This window comes from Macaca fascicularis, chromosome 1 (genome assembly GCF_037993035.2).
Source record: "Macaca fascicularis isolate 582-1 chromosome 1, T2T-MFA8v1.1".
Classification (NCBI taxonomy): Eukaryota; Metazoa; Chordata; class Mammalia; order Primates; family Cercopithecidae; genus Macaca; species Macaca fascicularis.
In genome coordinates, this window is record NC_088375.1 from 25694027 (window position 1) to 25713283 (window position 19257).

Consider the following 19257-nt stretch of genomic DNA (forward strand, 5'->3'; position numbering starts at 1 on the left):
ACTCCAGCTTGGGTGACAGAGTGAGACCCCCATCTCTTTTAAAAAAAAAAAAAAAAAAAAAGCTAAATGATTGCACTTATATATTTTACAAATGTTCCTTTCAAAAACATTTTTTAAAAATTAGCACTAAAGCCATAAGATTTGGTTGACTGAAAGTTTACATTTTAGATGACTCATATGTCAGTAGTAATGCAGACATTAAATATTGCTGTAGAACTTATTTGGTGTGAAATAGATCTAATTTAAACTATAGTCTTAGAGAAATATTCAGAAACTCATTTTAAAGTGAATTAGAAAACTTCTTTTGTACTTACGATCTTAAATTATTCCTTATGGGGCCAGGCGCAGTGACTCACACCTGTATTCCCAGCACTTTTGGAGGCTGAGGCAGGCAGATCACCTGAGGTCAGGAGTTCGAGACTAACCTGGCCAACATGGTGAAACCCTGTCTCTACTAAAAACAGAAATTAGCGGGACATGGTGGACCACGCCTGTATTCCCAGCTACTCAGGAGGCTGAGGCAGGAGAATCGCTTGAACCTGAGAGGTGGAGGTTACAGTGAGCCAAGGTTATGCGACTGCACTCCAGCTTGGGCAGCAGAGTGAGACTCTGTATCAAAAAAAAAAAAGAAAAATTATTCCTTATGAACCTGAGACGAATTTCTGATCTTAAATTACTCCTTATGGACTTGAGATGACCTGTATTACTATAAGGTTTTCTGTTCTTGAGAAAGAATAAATGAATTGGTAAATTAATTTGCAAACTAAGGAATTAAGCATGTTTTATTTTATATGTTTATTACAGAGATATTAACAACGAAGAATAATTAAGGCAAAACACAACTGTAGCATACTTATATTAGACTACCGTTTATAACTACTATATAATTAAAGGATTTTTTTTCTAAGGATATATGGATATAAATAATATATCACTATCAGAGATTTTATAGCCAGATTTATATTCTAGTTGATCACATACAATAATTTTCATAGTGTTGAATATTATATTCAATTTAAGTTGATACTTAATTTACATATGATGTGGGATATGAGAGGAAGAGAAAAATTATGATTAACTCCCAGATTTTTTACATCATTGCCTGGGTATGGTAAATGGTAAGGCTATTTACTAGTGTTGAGTAGCTTGGAAGTAGAAATCAGGTGGTTCTTTATCTTTTTGGCTATGTAAAGTATGATATGCATTTTAGTCATGTAAGTAGAGGTGCTATGTAAGAAGTTAGTATTGAGTGGCTTTGGCAGAAGCTGCACCGTAGTAGACTATCAGAAATGTAGCTTTGTATTAAGACCTCTGAGCAGAAATATTCTAATGGTAGAAAATATATCTAATTAATTAAATCCTGAGTTTTTACATACCTTTTTGTTCATCAGCATTATAACTTTTAAAGTACTAAGAACTTCACATTTCAGGCTCCCATTACCTAAAGATAACTTCTAAAAGTGAGTAGAGACTGCCACCACCATTTGTCTTTCCTAGACTAATGGAATAATCCCTTTACTAGTCTTCTCACATCCACTCAGGCTATAGTCTATTCTCTGCCAGCAGCCACAATGAAACTTTAAGATGTAAATATAATCATGTGATTCATCTGCCTAAAACATTGTAATTGCTTCCCATAGCCTTTCAAAAGAACCGAAACCCATACCTTGGCTTACAAAACCTACATGACTTGATTTCTATATCTCTAATTTCGTCTCAGGCCACTATCCCATCATTCACTAAGCTCTTGCCAAATAGACTTACTTTCATTTCTTTTAACACTCTAACCTCCTTTCCCTTTCAGATCCCTTGTACATGCTGTTCACTCTACCAAAACTACTTTTTTGTTGAGCAACTCTCATTTTTTAAACTCACTGAAATATTACTGTCTCAAAAATAAGATAAGTTCACAGTCTCTAGTAGGTCTCCTCTTTTTCTTCCTTTGTGACTTGTTATTTTTCTTCATTGCATTTGTCAAATTTGTAATCATACATTTATTTAGGGGATTGTTTAGTATCTACCTTTCTGCATATTCTCTAAATACTTTCATTTACTATAATTTCCTCTATGACTAAAATCATATGTTAGGTAGTAAATAATATTTGTTAAATGAGTGAGTAAATTAGTTCTTTAAGCAATTAATTATTTAATAGCTGCAGGGATTACTTCAGCTTGGGAGAAATGTGATCAGATTTACATATTGGAAAGATCATTTTGGCAACATTACAAATGATTGATTGGAAGGAGTAAGATTGAAAATTCCAAGAACATGTAAGAGGCCATTGTTATAGTCCACCTAAGAGATTATGAGGCATCCAACCTAAGGCAATAGTGGTGAGAAGTGGGAATGAACAGATTTTAAAAATAGTTGAAAGGTTGAATTCATGGGACTTTGAGACTGATAAGTTAGGAATGAATGAGAGTATGATATCCAGGTGTCTTGATAGGGTGATAATGAACCGTCTGCCAAGATAGAGATTTTAGGAGGAACAGCTGATTTGAGGGGAGAAGAAAGTATGTGAGATTTTTTTAAATGTTAAGTTTGAAGTGTCTTTGGCTGTCCACATGGAGAAATCTCATAGATGGCTATATGATGCTGGAAGTCACCAAAGTAGTCTGAGGTAGAGATAAAGATAAGGAATCATCAGTTTATAGATAGCAGTTGAAACCATGGGAGTGGATGAGATTGTCTAGAAAAAGAGGATATTGTGAGAAGAGTGGAGTCTGTACTACAGGGGCAAGTAGAGAAAAAGATCTAGCTAATGAGACCAAACAGGAATGATCAGAGAAGTATGTAGGGCAGAAAGAATGCCATATGCAAAGCCAGGAGAAAAGAAGTGCAAGGAGGGACAGGTTAGTAATGCCTTGTGAAGCAATGATACCAACTCCCAAAAGGTCTGATAAATCATTTTTTAAATTTGGCCACGTGATTGCTTTGACATTTTAGTCTGAGATATGATGTAGTGGAAGCAGAAGCCAGATAGTAGTGGTTTGAGGAGAACATTTTGGGGGCAAAAGGTAGAGACTTTGGTATGTCTCTTTTCATAAGCTCAATTAAGAATTGAAAGATAGAGCAAGGATAATGTCAGGTATAGGTGGTGGTAGGTTCAAAACTGAGCATGTTTATAGAGTAAATAGATTGTTTGTTCAAGTTGTAAGGGAGAGTGGATTTCCCCAGATACACTTTACAAATTTTCAAAATTATTTTCAAATTTTTTTGAAAATTTTTTCAAAATTTTAACCTTTACCAAGATTCTTGTTCTCAGTTTTACCATAGAGAATGGAAAAAGTAGTACATTTAATAAGTTTCCTTTTTGAATTTATCTCTAATGATTATTTAAGCATATTTAAAATTTTTTTTCATACTTTTAATGAAACATGAATGCTTTTTAAAAATTGATAGTTCAGTTTTATATTTATGTCGCAAAATATTTCTTCATCTTCCAGGTGCCCAAGTGATTTTGTATGTTGTTTAATTTAATTTTCCATAGCATTTTCATAGATTTATTTGGAAGGATTACCAAGGACAAAAATGTTACTGATAAAATTTTTAAAAATTTTAATGGACTTGCTTACTGAAGAAAATTTTTTCTTTGAATAATTGTATACACAGTACTTTGCTCGTTGAGTGCAACTAGTGTCTTTGCTTATTTATCCTGAATTTTTAACAAAGTCACAGTTTGACAGAAGTTTATTTAGCCTGAATCTTTATTCATTAATGCAGCTCCATGGTTGTCTTAATAGTTTTACTTTTTTTTAAGAAATGAAATTGTAGGGAAATAAATGTGTAACATGCACATTGTTATTAATTGTATCCTGTTATAATAATTTCCAGTGTTCTCCAAATTTGGAGTTGTGTGTAAACGCATTGATGGCCTTTCTGTGCTAATTATGCCTAAAGTGAAATTCTGTTTGAATAAGCACAATAATGTCCATCATGCATCTTGTTTAGTTTGAACAATATATTTTAATGGGTAGTTTTAGTTTTCCTTTTTATCTCTATTATAAGAGGAAAAATTCTTTTCTGACATATTTCTCTTACCTTGTTTATATTATTAAAACTTACAAAATTTTCCTCTTAAAAGTATGTAGGCCAGCAATTTCCCCCTTATTTTATTTTAAAACATAACAACAGCAAAAAGAATCTATAATTGTTCTTTTGAGAACAGTTAACTTTTGAGAGGATACAAGAAAGTTGTTTTGTCTGAGTTTTAGGTTTTGGCCATGATTGAAACAAGTTGCTTTCTCTTCCTTACAGTGATTCCATTAAGTGGAAGTTGACAGTGCCATCAAATTTGAAACTTATGTCTGTAGGCAATTGTGCATCTGAAGGCACTAATTTTCTGTTCTAGATTTAAAGAAATATAAACACTAATTTGTAGGTATGAAAACTATAAATGTTAATTTTCCACTATGTATCATTTTATATAAACTATCTTTGATGTTTGTAAAACATTCATCTATAGGAGACTAGTGGATAATCAAAAACCAGGGAAACAGATTTTACTAATTCTACTAAGATAGATTGAGAAATGGAAAAGTTGGATCTGCCATGCATTAAATATGTATTACCTTAAGATTATATACTGTCACCAAATTGAAATTTCATTTTAGTACTATTATCTAATATTGTTTTAAACTTATATTGACAATTCTAATTTTTATTAAATATCTAGTGATTGAAGCTTGCTCTATTAATAAGAATATAAGTTCAATATTCACCACACTGGAATACATCTGTAAATAGTATATTTTAAATTCTTGTGAAATAGTAAGTTAGTGAAATAAAATTTCATTCTAAATTCTTTGTATTCCTTAGAACTAGTTATCACTTAGTTATCTGGAATGAAGTAACTGATTTCTTCCTATCCCCAACTACTAGGTCTTGATTGTTCCAGTTAATGATATATTTGATCTTTTGGAAGTTAAACCCTATTTAATTTTTGTTACATATGCTTATTTGTTCTACCTTTCTGCTGATCAAACCTGTATCTCCAGTTTGTTTTTTAACTTAGAATTGTCTATCATAAAAATAACTGACATTTATTGAGTTTTTTGTGACTAGCACTGTGTTAAGAATTTAACATGCATCATCTAATTTGTGCTAATAATGAGGTGAATTATCTTAATTTTACTAATGAAGAAACTAAGACTCCGAGAAATATGTAAAGATGAGTGAAATAAGTGGTGGAGCCATGTTTGTATGTCTATACTTCATTAATTCAACTGATATGTAAATGCCTACCTACCTTGTGGCAAGTACTGGGATAGGTACTAGGGTGCATGAATGAATAACACTACTGTCTTCTGTACTGGGAGCATTGAGTTGATTAATAATAACAACAGCAACAACAACATAGACAGTTAATACTACATTTTCTTTGTACCAAACATTGCTTGGAGCAAATTTTTTATATGTTAATTTACTTAATCCTTACCACAACCATTACTGTTATTACCCCCATTTTTCAGATGAGGGAACTGAGGCAAAGCGTGGTTAAGAAACATGTCTAAGGTTGCACACAGCTAGTAAGCATTAGAAATGTATCTCAAACCCAGGCGGTCTGGCTCTGGCATCAGTGATCATAACCACTTGCTTTGCCTGATCTAACAGTAAAGATGGATGAAAAATTAAATAGAAGTGTGATGAGTGTTATGAAAGGAAGGGGAAATAGCAGAGTACAATGTGGAACATAGGAGAGTGGGCCTTTATTCCCTCCGGTTGAGGGTCAAATAAGGCATTCCTGAGGAAGAGACATTAAGCTGAGATCTGGAAGGTGAGCCTGAATAAGTTAGGTGAAGGAGTATGAGTAGAGGGAAGTGTGAATAGCATGTGCAGAGCCTCAAATGCCACATACAGGATGATTAGGAGAATCCCACTATGCAGGACAAAGTGACTTTTTGGACATTTTAGGTTTGGCAATTTTATTTTAAGAACAGAGGGAAGCTAATGAAGTGTTTAAATTAGAGAGTATGACTATGGCCTGATACTCTGAATGGAGTATGGAGAATTGATTAGAGACTAAATCACTTAGGAAGTTCTCCTGGTAACAGAGATTTTGATCTGGTGATAAAAGTAAGGTAGGAGAGATGTGAAGAGATTCAAGAAATATTTAGGATGTAGAATAAACAGGACTTGGTGGTAGATTGAATGAGACAGGATTGAGGAGGAATCTAGAGTGTAAGTTGCAGTAACAACTTCAGAATTTTCTTATGAAGATAGTTTAGTAATAGCAGTCTGGAGAGGGCAGGACTTGTGTCTTAAATCTTTTGTAAAACAAATACACTGTTTTTACTTAGGTTATACATTTATTTGTGGTGCTTTGTGGGAGGTACTGATGGAGATTAACAGGTGAGTTTTTCAACCACTGCAAGAGTAGCTCATATTTTGATTGAGCACAACTAAGTGGATGGTTATTTTCTTAAACAGGTAACCCTGGAAAAGAGATAAAGCATGGGCAGGGACTTGTAGGGGTAGGTGATCATGAACTCAGTTTTGAATATATTGAGTTTGAGTTATCTGTATGAGATACTCAAGGTGAAAATCGGTTGGGTAGTTGATTATGTAGATATATGGAGCTCAGAAAAGATATCCGAGCTCAAGAAAGAAATTTGGGAGATTTTTTGCATACAAATGTTAAGAAGCCATGAAGTAGATGGAATTAACTAGGATGAAAGTAGAAAGATGAGGACAGAGTAAGAGAGCTAACACATCTCAAGAAAAATCAGAAAAATGATAAAATTAAAAGATTTTGCCAGCAAAGAGCTGGTAAAGGAGATAGAGAAGGAGCAACTAGAGAGGTGGATGGCGGCATAGAACAGCGTGGTGTCTTGTGATCAAAAGAAATTTTCAAATACGAGAGTGTTGTCTGCTGGAGTCCTGCTGAAAGGTCAAGTAAATTGGCTCCAAAAAAATTATCCCCTAAGTTAGTCAATGTGGAGATTGAGCCCCATTCGTAGAACACTTTCACTAGAGTGACAGAGACAGAGGTCAGATTTTAGAGCAGGAGATGAAAAAATGGAAATGAGAAGAAAAGCAATTCAAAACAATAAGCTAGGAGGACAGTAACTGGAAGGGGACGTGGTTAAAGGGAGTGTTCTCCTAAGCTGTCTACCTCATTTGTTTTCATCTGGAAGTCACATTTTAACTTGTTAATTTATCTACAAAATGAGAGTGTTATTTATGATAGGCAGATTTGATTTTTTTTTTTTTTTTTTTTCCGGTAAAGGAGAGTATACCCAAGGAAACAGTCATGAAAGGAAATACTGGAAAAGGATTTTGGCAGGGCTCACGTGCCACATGGCGTGGGCATATTTACTTATTTTCATTCTATACTGTTCTCCCCCTAGACTGAAAGTGAAATAGGAATAGGAGACGTTTATGAATAGAGGTCTATAAAACTACTGGTTCTGAAGTAGGAGAAAAGGAAGCAAAGGTTAAATGGCTACCACATTTCAACCCATAAATTCTGAATACTGGTAGGAATGTGGAACCAAGCACAATTTTCAGTCTAAATGTATGCAAATCACATGTTTAAGTTCAATTCACACTTCTACGTTATGTCATGAAAAAAGTTCTTGGGTTAAAATTATTATAATTGACATAGAGTTGAGTTGTGATTGCCAGAAGAAAATTTGATTGAATGTTAAAAAGATTAGAGAGATTGGACTTCCTAATAAATATCTGTACTAAAGTTGCACTTTGTTTAGTTTTGGCTTACATAATACCACTTCTATTTTATAAATCCAGATTTGCACTAGTGTAAGCACTCATTTTTTAGAATGAAATGCATTGCCTCACAATTATCTGTAGGGTAGATAGATCTTCTCTGTTAGCAGTCTACTGCTGGAAGCAGCATTTCCACTTTGAATCCAGATATACTTCCTTATACAAATAGTTGGAAGGAGAATTGGAGATCCTCTAATCTGGAATCTACAGAAAAATTGTGGATTCCCTGACCTATGAAAATGGAAAATTTTGCATCGGTTTAAAAACTATGGTTGATAAATTTACCTTTTCTATACAAGTCTAGTAAGTTGGAGTGCAAAATGTGGGGAGATAGTTAAGCTTTATTATTTTTTGAGAATATTTCACCATATGTTTTATTTCCATCTAACTTTGGTTTTTAAAAAATATTTGGTATGAACACCGCATGTTCTTACCTATAAGTGGGAACTGAACAATGAGATCACTTGGACTCGGGAAGGGGAACATCACACACTGGGGCCTATTGCGGGGAGAGGGGATGGATGGCATTGGGAGTTATATCTGATGTAAATGACGAGTTGATGGGTGCTGACGAGTTGATGGGTGCAGCACACCAACATAGCACAAGTATACATATGTAACAAACCTGCACGTTATGCACATGTACCCTAGAACTTAAAGTATAATTAAAAAAAAAATGCACAATATCTACCCTCTTAGTAAATTTCAAGTATACAATACAGTATTGTGACCTAAAAGAAAAAAAAATATTTGGTATAATGGAATGGGAAATAGGATATCATTATATAATCATACACGCATCTTTATACAATAGAAAACTCATTAGGTAAACTATTTTATTTTCATATAGTCCACAGCTTATCTAAACTACTATAGTTAATTAATGTGTGATTATAAAGTTATAATAGTGACCCAGCAGCAGAGAAAAATGTTGGGCACGGGGTTCTAAAGAAATTATTGTTGCTGTACCTAGTTAATTATCTTCATTTTGAATATTTGGTTTAGATTTACATATGAGATAGATTATCCAGGGGTATCCTAGCTTAAAGTCTGAACATCCTTATCAGTATTTGGATATTTAGATCTATAGCAACATTTTGAACAATATTTAAATATACAAAATACTCAGCGTATTTTTTTTTTACTACGGTTATCACACTTTTTTTGTATGTCTTTGAGCATTTTTTAGAACCTTTCATTATAATAATTTCGTAGTGGAAATGTACAGATTAAATCATTTCACAGTGTGTGCATTACAAAAAATAGTTACTTTGTGATTCTTATGCAAAAGACTTGAAAGATACCTAATTAAATATATAGCAGTTCAAGGAAACTGCTTTCAAATTATATTTCAGCTCATTCTGAATTTTTTTTTCTGAGCCAATGCATTATCCTGAAAGGTCTCTAGTAGCTTTTCTGAAAAGGATCTTTTAAGTTGGTTTCCTGAATCTCAAGTTATGGACTTTTCACTTCTAATCCCCAAAAATGAAGTCTTTTACAGTATTTTATCCTGATGTTTATGTGATTATTGCTGTGCTTCTGAAGCCTGTGTTTCAAATGGTAATTTGCCTCCATAGAGACCACTCTAAGTTGCTGATGTCATCAGTTATTCTTAATAACCATAATTACTGAGCAATATAGAATGGCTATCTAAAAACTTAGCAGTGTTGAACAAGTTAAAAGGGATTTTTTCCCCCACTATATTGTGTGTGTGCGCTGAGCACACTACAAAGAAATATTCTCCTGTAATGTTTTTAGAGGAAGAAATAGTTCAGTTTCTTAAGTGCCCTAAAAGAAGATATAACATAGTTTTCCTATACTATAATGCCTAAGTGATAATTTTGGCTACCAGAACTCTTACCAGTTATTAATGTTGTTGATATGAATTATTTATTTCTGAAGAGTAACACCACCAACAATTGATATTTCTTAATTAAAATAGTTACTTATCTAAGTAATCTTATTTTTGTCTTTGTAGTTAGATTATTTCTAAGATTGTATATTAAGTAGGAACTTCTTATAAAAAGAAACCTCAGCCGGGCACAGTGACCCACACCTGTAATCCCAAAACTTTGAAGTACTAAGGAAAGAGGATCACTTGAGGCCAGGAGTTCAAGACCAGCCTGGGCAGCATAGCGAGACTCCATCTCTACAAAACATAAAAAAAGAAGTTGGGCATGGTGACACACACCTGCAGTCGTAGCTACTTGGGAGGCTGAGGCAGGAGGTTCACTTGATCCCAGGAGTTTGAGACTGCAGTGAGCTATGAAGGTGCCACCACACCACCCTGGGTGATAGAGCAAGACCCTGTCTATGGAAAGGATGGGATGGGGAGGAAATCTCTGTAACTAGAGAAAAAATTAAACTTATTGTTATCAGTTCATCATCTGTAAAATGGAGATGACAATACTGATTACAAAGGTTTTTTTAAAGAAATGTATATATTTTGGCACACATATATTTACAATTGATATATATTCACTAATGCTCAATAAATCACAGTTATTAATATGATGGCTTTCTACATAAAGCTGTTTGTGTATTTAGATGAAGTTCTAAACCTTAAGGGTTTTAAATAAAAATCTACCTTTTAAGCAACATATTTCTATGTTTTATATATATATATATAAATATATCTGTGCATTATGTAAATAAGACTTTGAAAAATACAGTTTTAGAATGTTTTTGCTGATCCAACTGCTGACAGAGAAGTTAGGGAACATTTAAATAGTTACACTTTTTTTTTCAAATAAAGTAAAAATACTTAATTTTTAAAATCATTAAAGTAGATTTTTCTTAGACATTTGTAGTTTAGAATATGCATTTTTATCACAAATAGTGAATGCATTAATTAGTAGTCCAGGAATCCTAATTCCTGAGAAAATGTAACCTGATAGGCTGTATATGACCAAGCAAACTAGAATTAAAGAAGGACAGTGAAATGGGAAAAGGCTAGGAAATGAATTTAAACCTTGGAATATATACTGTCATTAATACTGCAGTTGGACTAAGTGCAGGGGCTCACACCTGTACTCCCAGCACTTTGAGAGGCTAAGGCAGACGGATTGCTTGAGCTCAGGAGTTGAAGACCAGCCTGGGCAACATGGCAAAACCCTGTTTCTACAAAAGCTACAAAAAATTAGCTGGGTGTGGTGGCATGTGCCTACAGTCCCAGCTACTCAGGAGGCTGAGGTGGGAGAATCACCTTAGCCTGGGAAATCGAGGCTGCAGTGAGCCATGATTTTGCCACCGCACTCCAACCTGGACGATGCAGTGAGACTCTGTCTCAAAACAAAAACAAAAACAAAACAACTTGCGATTGAAGAAACCAGGTTCTTCATTGTGTTGTGTTTCTGCCAGAGACACTGTTTACTTAAGTGTAGGCTATAAGGAAATAACTGCATTCGGGGACCTGAAGTTTTTGTGACTAACAGAAGAGTTCATGTTATTTTTTATAGTAACAGGCTAGTTTTACACAAGGCTAACGAATTCATTAACAACTTAAATGAACAAATTATATCAGCTATAATCATTTTATGATTAAATGAATATTACCAATATTTTACATGTTTTATAATATGTAGATTATATTCCTGAGAGATCAAATAAGAACTCTGTAGGCCGGGCATGGTGGCTTATGCCTGTATTCCCAGCACTTTGGGAGGCCGAGGCGGGTGGATCACTTGAGGTCAGGAGTTCAAGACCAGCCTGGCCAACGTGGTAAAACCCTATCTCTCTTAAAATACAAAAATTAGCCAGGTATGGTGGCGGGCACCTATAACCCCAGCTACTCTGGACCCTGAGGCAGGAGAATCGCTGGAACCTGGGAGGCGGAGGTTGCAGTGAGCTGAGATCACGCCTTTGCACTCCAGTCTGGGCAACAAAAAGAGCCTCTGTCTCAAAAAAATAAAAACAACAAACTTTGTAGTAGATACTGTAGGAGGAAGGTTTTAATGATCATTAACCATCTTAGAAAGCTTCTTGCTTGTGGTGGGGAACCTGTATAAAAATGTTTTGTGCTCTGTTCTGATCTCTTAATAGTTGTTTGTTTACTATAATATATTCCTATAGTCATAGCATGTAGATATCTATAACTGTCTCTTTCATTTTCCTCAAAAGGAAAGTTTTCATATATCATTTAAATTCCACAAGGCTTCTCATAACTTAAGTCTTAACTGTAATCAAGGTGGATCTGAGAAATTCAGTCTCACACTTCTCTCACACCTGCTTGTTTTCTATACCATCTTTACCTTAAAAGAAAAATAAATAACAAAAACTTTATAAAATACTGAGAGAGAAAATGAAAAAACTAACCCCAACTCTTCCTCTCAGTTTCCTTAATCATCCCATCATCCAGTCTTTAGCTGTCTGTTCCCATCTATTCCAGAAGCTAAGACAGCAGTGATGAAACAAAAATCTCAGTAACATAACTAAAGAATAAGAGAAAACTGTGGACAAATGACCAGCAAACAGCAAGTTTTTGAAAGAGGGTAAAGGATAGGGCAGATGTTTCCTTAATACATTTCTGTAAGCTAAAGGTCTATTAATTCAGTTCTTTTATTAGATTGCGATTTGGTAAAATACCTCCTCCAAAACACTGAATGTAATACTAAATCTTTGACAGTTGGAATGGGTTATTAATTCATTTCTAGGAGTTGTTTAAATCAAAGACATAATCATAACAAAAGTAGTGCAGAAACAAAGTGACTTTACCATTTGGGATGTCAGGTTTATAATTCACATTATTTTCAAATAGCAATTCTGTAGGACAGGATTTCTCAAGAGTTGGAAGTTAAGACAGGAGAATTGATACTAAGTTTTGTTACCAGCTTGACGCTTGTGGAATACTTTTCTACTGCATTTCTGTATTTGAAGTCTTGTTAATTGTCCTCTCACAGAATAAAGGCTAGAACAGAGGTTCTATGAGATTCTCCGCCCCCTTCCCCCCCCTTTTTTTTTTTGAGATGGGGTCTCACCCAGACTCAACTCGAACTCCTGGGCTTAAGGGTTCCTCCCACCACTGAGCCCAGCTGAGATTCTCTTAATGTGTGCTCCAACATCTTCAAGACGAATCAAAAAATATATAAGTCCTTCATTGCAATAGAAAGTAGATCCAATAATAAAAAACACCCTAAGTAAATTTGCTTTTATGAAATAGTGATTGTTGTTATTTTTCAAGAGAAGTTATTTTTAGTATTAAATCAGTCGAACTGGTGTCAAGGAAAAAGATTATCTCACAGAAGAGTTTTCTTTCTGCAAGCAACTGGCAGAAATGTATCATGTTTGATTATGGATCCATTTGTATTCCCTGTGTATTTTAATGTTTCCCAAACTGTTCATCATAAAATGAAAAATACGTAAAGCTCTGTTTAATTATGTCTTTGAATATCCATGTATTCTTCTGGGAGGTGGGGAAGGTAGCTTTAAATACTTTCATTTGTGTAGACTTTCTTGATTTCATCATTTAAAAAAGATTTCATACACCGAGATAGATGTGTATTGTAGACATCATCTATAGGTTCTTAAAATGAAATTGCTATTTCCACAATTAAACAAATTCCTTGTAAGATTAGTCAGGAAGAGAAACGGAAATATACCAAAATATATTACAACAAAGTGTATTTTAGAAAATATCAAAGCACAGTAAATACCAGCCTCTCCCCCATGAAGTGCAAACTATGATTCCTCCCTAAATTATAAATCTGTGAGTTTGAAAGAACAGAAGGAATTTGATAACGTTTCATGGTAGCACAGTTTTTGCCAAACCGTTTTTCACAGAGCCGTTGTATCTTACATCGCAGTGTTTCTGAAGGAGCCAAAAGTAGTTACTGATGCTCAAGCAACTGAGGAATTACGAGCATTCTATTAAGTAAGGGTACCAGTTTGTAACTATGTCATTGCATGTTAATACTTTTTGATTCCCCTAATGACTAAATATGGTTCTCAATGTGTGTGATTTCCATCTGAATCAAAGGGAGTCATGTACACAAAGCTAGAATTTGATGCAGTGCTACTTTGAAATATAAAGAGTATTTCTACAACACTTGCCTTCAAACTTTAAATGAAACCCATAAGAGATGTGAAAAAAGAATTATGACAAGGACAACCTAATATAAGTTTTATAAATTTTAGGAAATGTCATCTTTTTACTGGTTTCAGAGACTTTTTCAAATGTTTTAAACACAATTTTCAGATAACAATAATGAAAAGCTGAGCCCCAAACCAGGGACAGGTGAACCAGTTTTAAGTTTGCACTACAGCACAGAAGGAACAACTACAAGCACAATAAAACTGAACTTTACAGATGAATGGTAAGTTAATATTTTTGTAAAGATGTTCTTAGCCATTTTGTAGGATTGTATTAGATTTCAATTTTTAACACTTTGTCATCTTTATGTTTTGCTTTGCTCTAAGGTATTGGTTCTCAAACTTGAGTGTGCCTCAGAATCACTGGGAGAGCTCTTTAAAATGCATATTACTGGACCCCACTCTCAGAATTAGGTTTAGGGTGGAGGTCTGAGAATTTGCATTTTTAAAAACTTTCCAGATGATGCCAATGTTGCTCATCCTAGAATATTACTTTTGCATTTTCTATCAAAAGAAATTAGTGCAAAAATAGAAACTTAACATTTTGGGACTTTTTGCAGTTGTGGTCCTAGGTAGGTGTATATGTATGATTTTTGTTTTGAGTTTTAGAATATAATTTTAGTGATAATATACTGTATTCTCCCCTGAATTTGTTTGACTTAACTTTATAATAAATATTCCCATGTTACTTAATTTTAATATATATTATTTTACTAGCTATGTAATAGTCCATCAAGTAGATGTACTGTAGTTTACTTAGCCATTTTCCTTTAATTGGGCCGTAAATTTGTTTACCATTTTTTACCAAATAAGGCTTTAATGAATATCTTTGTTTATAAAGCTTTTTTCTGCCTTCAAGATTATTTATTTGAGAGATATTTCAGAAATGAACTATATCTAGATTAAAAGATATTGCTAAGTTATTTCCAAAAGAATCTTTACTTACTATAGTCCTACTAGGCACATATGGAAGTATATGACTTACTGTCTCCAGGCTAGTGTTCAATATAATTATTTATTTTTAACTTCTATATTTGATTTAAAAATACTTTTAGTATTTATTTAACTGATTACTAGTAAGGTTGAACTTTTTATTTAATGGTCATATAGCTTCTCTTTAACAATGTTTCTGATCATATTTATTGCTCATTAATCTAATGAAATTTTACATTTAAGAAAAGCAAGTTATGTAAGCTTTTTATACTCTTTCCCACTGTCTCATGACCAATTGATTGAGAGAGCATACAAAATTTTTAATTTAAATTTAGAAATAGTAATATATTAGTTAATATATTGATATAGTATTTCTTAATATATAATATAGTTATATATTTGTTAGTATATAATTATAGCAATTGTTTAATGACCAATATATTAATTATTCACAATTAATATATTAATACATTTAATATTTAATTGTATATTAATATATGATCATGTTATGTTGCTATATTATATGTAATATAATATAGTTATATATTGTCTTAATATGTAATGAACTATGTGTTGATATGTGATACTACTTTTATTTAAATTCACTGGTTTCCATTTGTGTTTATGTATGTATGTATCTATTTTATATTAAAATATTTGATTAAGTAGGATCTTAACATACTGTTGGATATCTTCTATGTTCCTGGGACTATTCTAGATATTGGAAATACATCAGTGAAAAAAAGTACTTAAACCCCTGCCTTATTGGAACTTACATTCTAGATGGAGGAAGTTTACTATAAACATAATAAATAAGTGTACCATATAGTATGTTAGAAGGTACTAAGTACAATGGAGGAAAATAGAGCAGGTAAAGGTGATTGGAAAACCTAGGCATCATTGAGAAGGTGACATTTGGGCAAAACGTCACTTGAAGAGTGAGAAGGAGTGAGCCACATATATATATATCTAGGGGAAAAGCATTTGGGGCAGAGAGAAAACCAGTAGAAAGACTCTGAAACAGAAGCATCAGACCTAGTATGTTCAAGGATCTTAAGAAGACCTGTGTAGCTGGAGTGGAGTGAGCAGTGGAGACAGGAGTAGTAGATAAGGTGTGCCAGGAAATTGAAGAGGATATTTAAAAGGAAACGGTTATTTCTGGTTATTGTGTTGAGCATATGCCATTGGTATAAACCAGAAGGACAGTTAAAAAGCTATGGTAGTAAGAAAGGTTAGAGGTGGTGGTGGCTTAGACAAGAATGGGAGCAGTGGAGGTGGTTTAAAAAAAAAAAAGTGATTGGATTCTAGATATATATTTGAAGGTGCAGCCAGTAGGACTTCTTTATAAGTCTTAGTACCTGACCATTTAAAAATCGTGATGTTTGTGGCCCTTTTTCTTAATACATAATTAAGGTGACAGTAGGTCATCATGCTTATCATGTCTTTTCCATTCTCATGATTCTGTATACAAGGAGCTGGCGTCTTCTGAAGAATCTTATCTATACTTTTTGAGGTTTTTTTTTTTAGAGAAAATCATTAGTCCCATTCTTCTTTTGAATGCTACTTTTCCTTCTCTAAAAACTGACCATGAACTATATTCTCGTTCATCAATTTCTTATTTCTTTGTCAGAAAAGCAGTTTGCATTTTTTATTTATTATACAAGTATTCAACATTCATTGTAAAACAAACAAACAAACAGGCAGAACTAAAAAAAAAAGTATACAGTCTTTTTCATCTATACCAGGATTGTGTCTTGCTTTTATTTTTTCTTTGGTAACAGATGAGGCAATAGAACATGCTAAGAGCTTGGACTGAAATTGACAAGTTTTTGAACCTCTCTAAATCTCAGTTTTCTCCCTTGAAAATGGGCATATTTAATAGAACCTACTTCATAGGTTTAGTATGAAGATTTAATGAGATCATGCAGAGAAAGTACATAGCACTTACTAGCACCTTGATTGGCACCTGAGAAGGCCGTCAGTGACTGTTAGCTACAGTTCTCATCTTTTGTAAATTGTCTTTCAGATACTTTGCCCAGTTTTCTACTATGGTGTTTATCTTTTTCTTGTTGCATTATTAGAGCTATTTATTTATTATAGAATTACATGAGGGTTATACCATTTGTCTTTCATTTGTTGCAAATATTTTTCCCAATTTGGTGTTTGTTTTTCAGTTTACTTACAGTGGTTTTGCCTTATGGTTTCTGCCTGTGATAGCATGCATGGGAAAGCCTTGTTATTCCTAGAATTAAGGGAAAAGGTTCTTCTTATATTCCTCTCATATTTTCTATAATTTGGTATCAAAAACTATATATTCCTTATAGAATTTATTTTCCCATAAAGTATAATGTGAAGCCATAGCTTTGGTTTTACCACATGGCTGTTTTCTTGTCTCATTACCATTTATTGAACAATCTTTTTGTTTCTGTGTGATTTAAAATGCCATATTAACATATGTTAAATATATTTACTCGGTTACTGTGTCTTTTCCACTAATATGTCTCTGTTCCTTTTTTATTTTAATTATCATAATGTATACAATGAGCGTTTTATTCATGCCTGAATCATAGCTTTCTCAATGGAAAAAATAAATATATATGTACCACATTAGCTTTTCTTTGCCAAAATGGCTGTATATTCCTTTCTGATTTAAAAGAAATACAGGTTTATCACACACTCACACACACACACACACACACACACAAAATTCAGTGTAAAAAATTTACCTGTGGTAATCCTACTGACATGACACTCAACACAAGTGCATAGCCTTCCTGACATGTTTCTCTGCATATATACACCCATATGAATATACAGTTTTACTTAAATAATATTATATATGTATTCTCTCTCTCTTTTTTTTTTTAAGTCAAATTGACTTCTGCAATCAGCCTAGAAGAGTTTTTGTCATGGCGAAAAGTCCATGATAGTTTGTATTGTTTATTGAGTTACTGGTATTTGTCTATAATTAGTGTTTTTTTAAGTTACTGTAAATCTTACTTTTTTCTTGTTTACATTTATTTTAAACTTAAAGAATTGTTGCGTTTCTATGAATTTAATTTAAATCTCAGTCAGATTGTTATACATGTCCTCTTTCTCATTCAGTCCTCTTCTTACACATATGCCATGATTTGTCACAGAATACTCATTGAAAATTATTTCTTTAAAAATTGGCCTTGTATTCTGCTATAGCCAGAAATGCTAATAGAACTATGGTCATCATCAGGTGAGTATTAAAACTGAAGCAGAAAATGTTACCCTGTCCTTCTACAGAACTATGATGCTCAGTCACCTGCCATATCTGAACAGCAGATCAGAACTGGAAGTGATCCACAGGGAGCAGTCCAAAAGATCAAATAACTGGCCAGGCTTTTGTTCAAGTATTAATTTTTAAAGTAGCCTGGAATAACAGAGTCTAAGGGCGTATCATAAAAATCTGTGTAACCATTAAGGATTTGGATATGGTGAACCACCTGTAGTGAAGACAAGAAAGGTGACAATGTAGTTCACTTAAAACTCAATACAGAGACATGTAGAAATACATACTAGATAATAGAAGGATCCAAACAGTGAAGAAGCAGTCCCTTTATATTTTTAAATCTTTTTTTCAAGAGTAAAGTGTGTTGTGATAGTCATCTCGATTTGTTTGAAATGATGTTTACAAATGCTATTAAAGTAATAAATCCTACATTTTACTTGTATTGTGAATTTTTTGGTCTACCTCTCTAGTTGTAAAATACAAAAATTATCCTAAAAGATTGTATTTATTAACTTTTTGGTGGAATCACTTATCTTGTTTTGATGATAGGAGCAGTATAGCGTCAAGTTCTAGAGGAATTGGGAGCCATTGCAAATCTGAGGGTCAGGAGGAATCTTTGGTCCCACAGAGCTCAGTGCAACCCCCAGAAGGAGACAGTGAGACAAGTAAGATGTTATTTTGCTTTTGTTGTTATAAAACCCCAACATTGGATGTTTACCTACTTTTTTGTTCCCTTTGATGCTGTATTTTTGTTTCTTGTTTTTAATAAATTACTTTTGCTTCTGTAGTCCAGCTGTTAAAACTGATAGATAGCAGATCCAAAAGATGGGGACCTTAAGCAGTTAAAATGAGGAGATATAGTGAAGCACAGTCCTCTTTGTGGACACAGTGGCCAGGATAATTATTCATCATACTGTAAATGGATGAGATATAGATGTTAGTTTGAATTAATCTTTTTCATTTTTATACCTAGCAGTGAAATCCTCTGTATCTGTTTTGATTGTGTGTGTGGTTTATAGAGGGGGAAAAAGAAGTAGGATCTAAACAGGTTACGAGTGAATCTATTTAATACCTGAAGTGCCACTTAGGGGATTTTTCAGATCCCTTTTCTAGTAGAATATTTTTATATGACAATGACATGAAATTTAATGTCTAGCACAGAGACTAGAACACAGTAGATGTTCAATAAATGCTTGATACATGAAGGAACAAATGAATTATATTTCTTATAAATGTATAAGTACCTTAG

The 19257-nt window shown here is 33.4% G+C and overlaps 1 protein-coding gene across 20 annotated transcripts in view; it reads left to right on the plus strand.

Annotated features, from left to right (window-relative positions):
* The window catches only part of DCAF6 (DDB1 and CUL4 associated factor 6), a 142034-nt gene that overhangs the window by 92337 nt on the left and 30440 nt on the right, over positions 1-19257 (plus strand). For all 20 annotated transcript variants that reach the window (XR_012419202.1, XR_012419194.1, XM_074004441.1 and 17 more), the window contains 2 exons: positions 13923-14040; positions 18558-18673. Coding sequence is in view for 18 of the 20 variants with exons in the window: in XM_074004441.1 (XP_073860542.1) it covers positions 13923-14040; positions 18558-18673 (234 nt within the window). In the remaining 2 variants the exon portion in view is untranslated. The remainder of the gene's footprint in view (positions 1-13922; positions 14041-18557; positions 18674-19257) is intronic.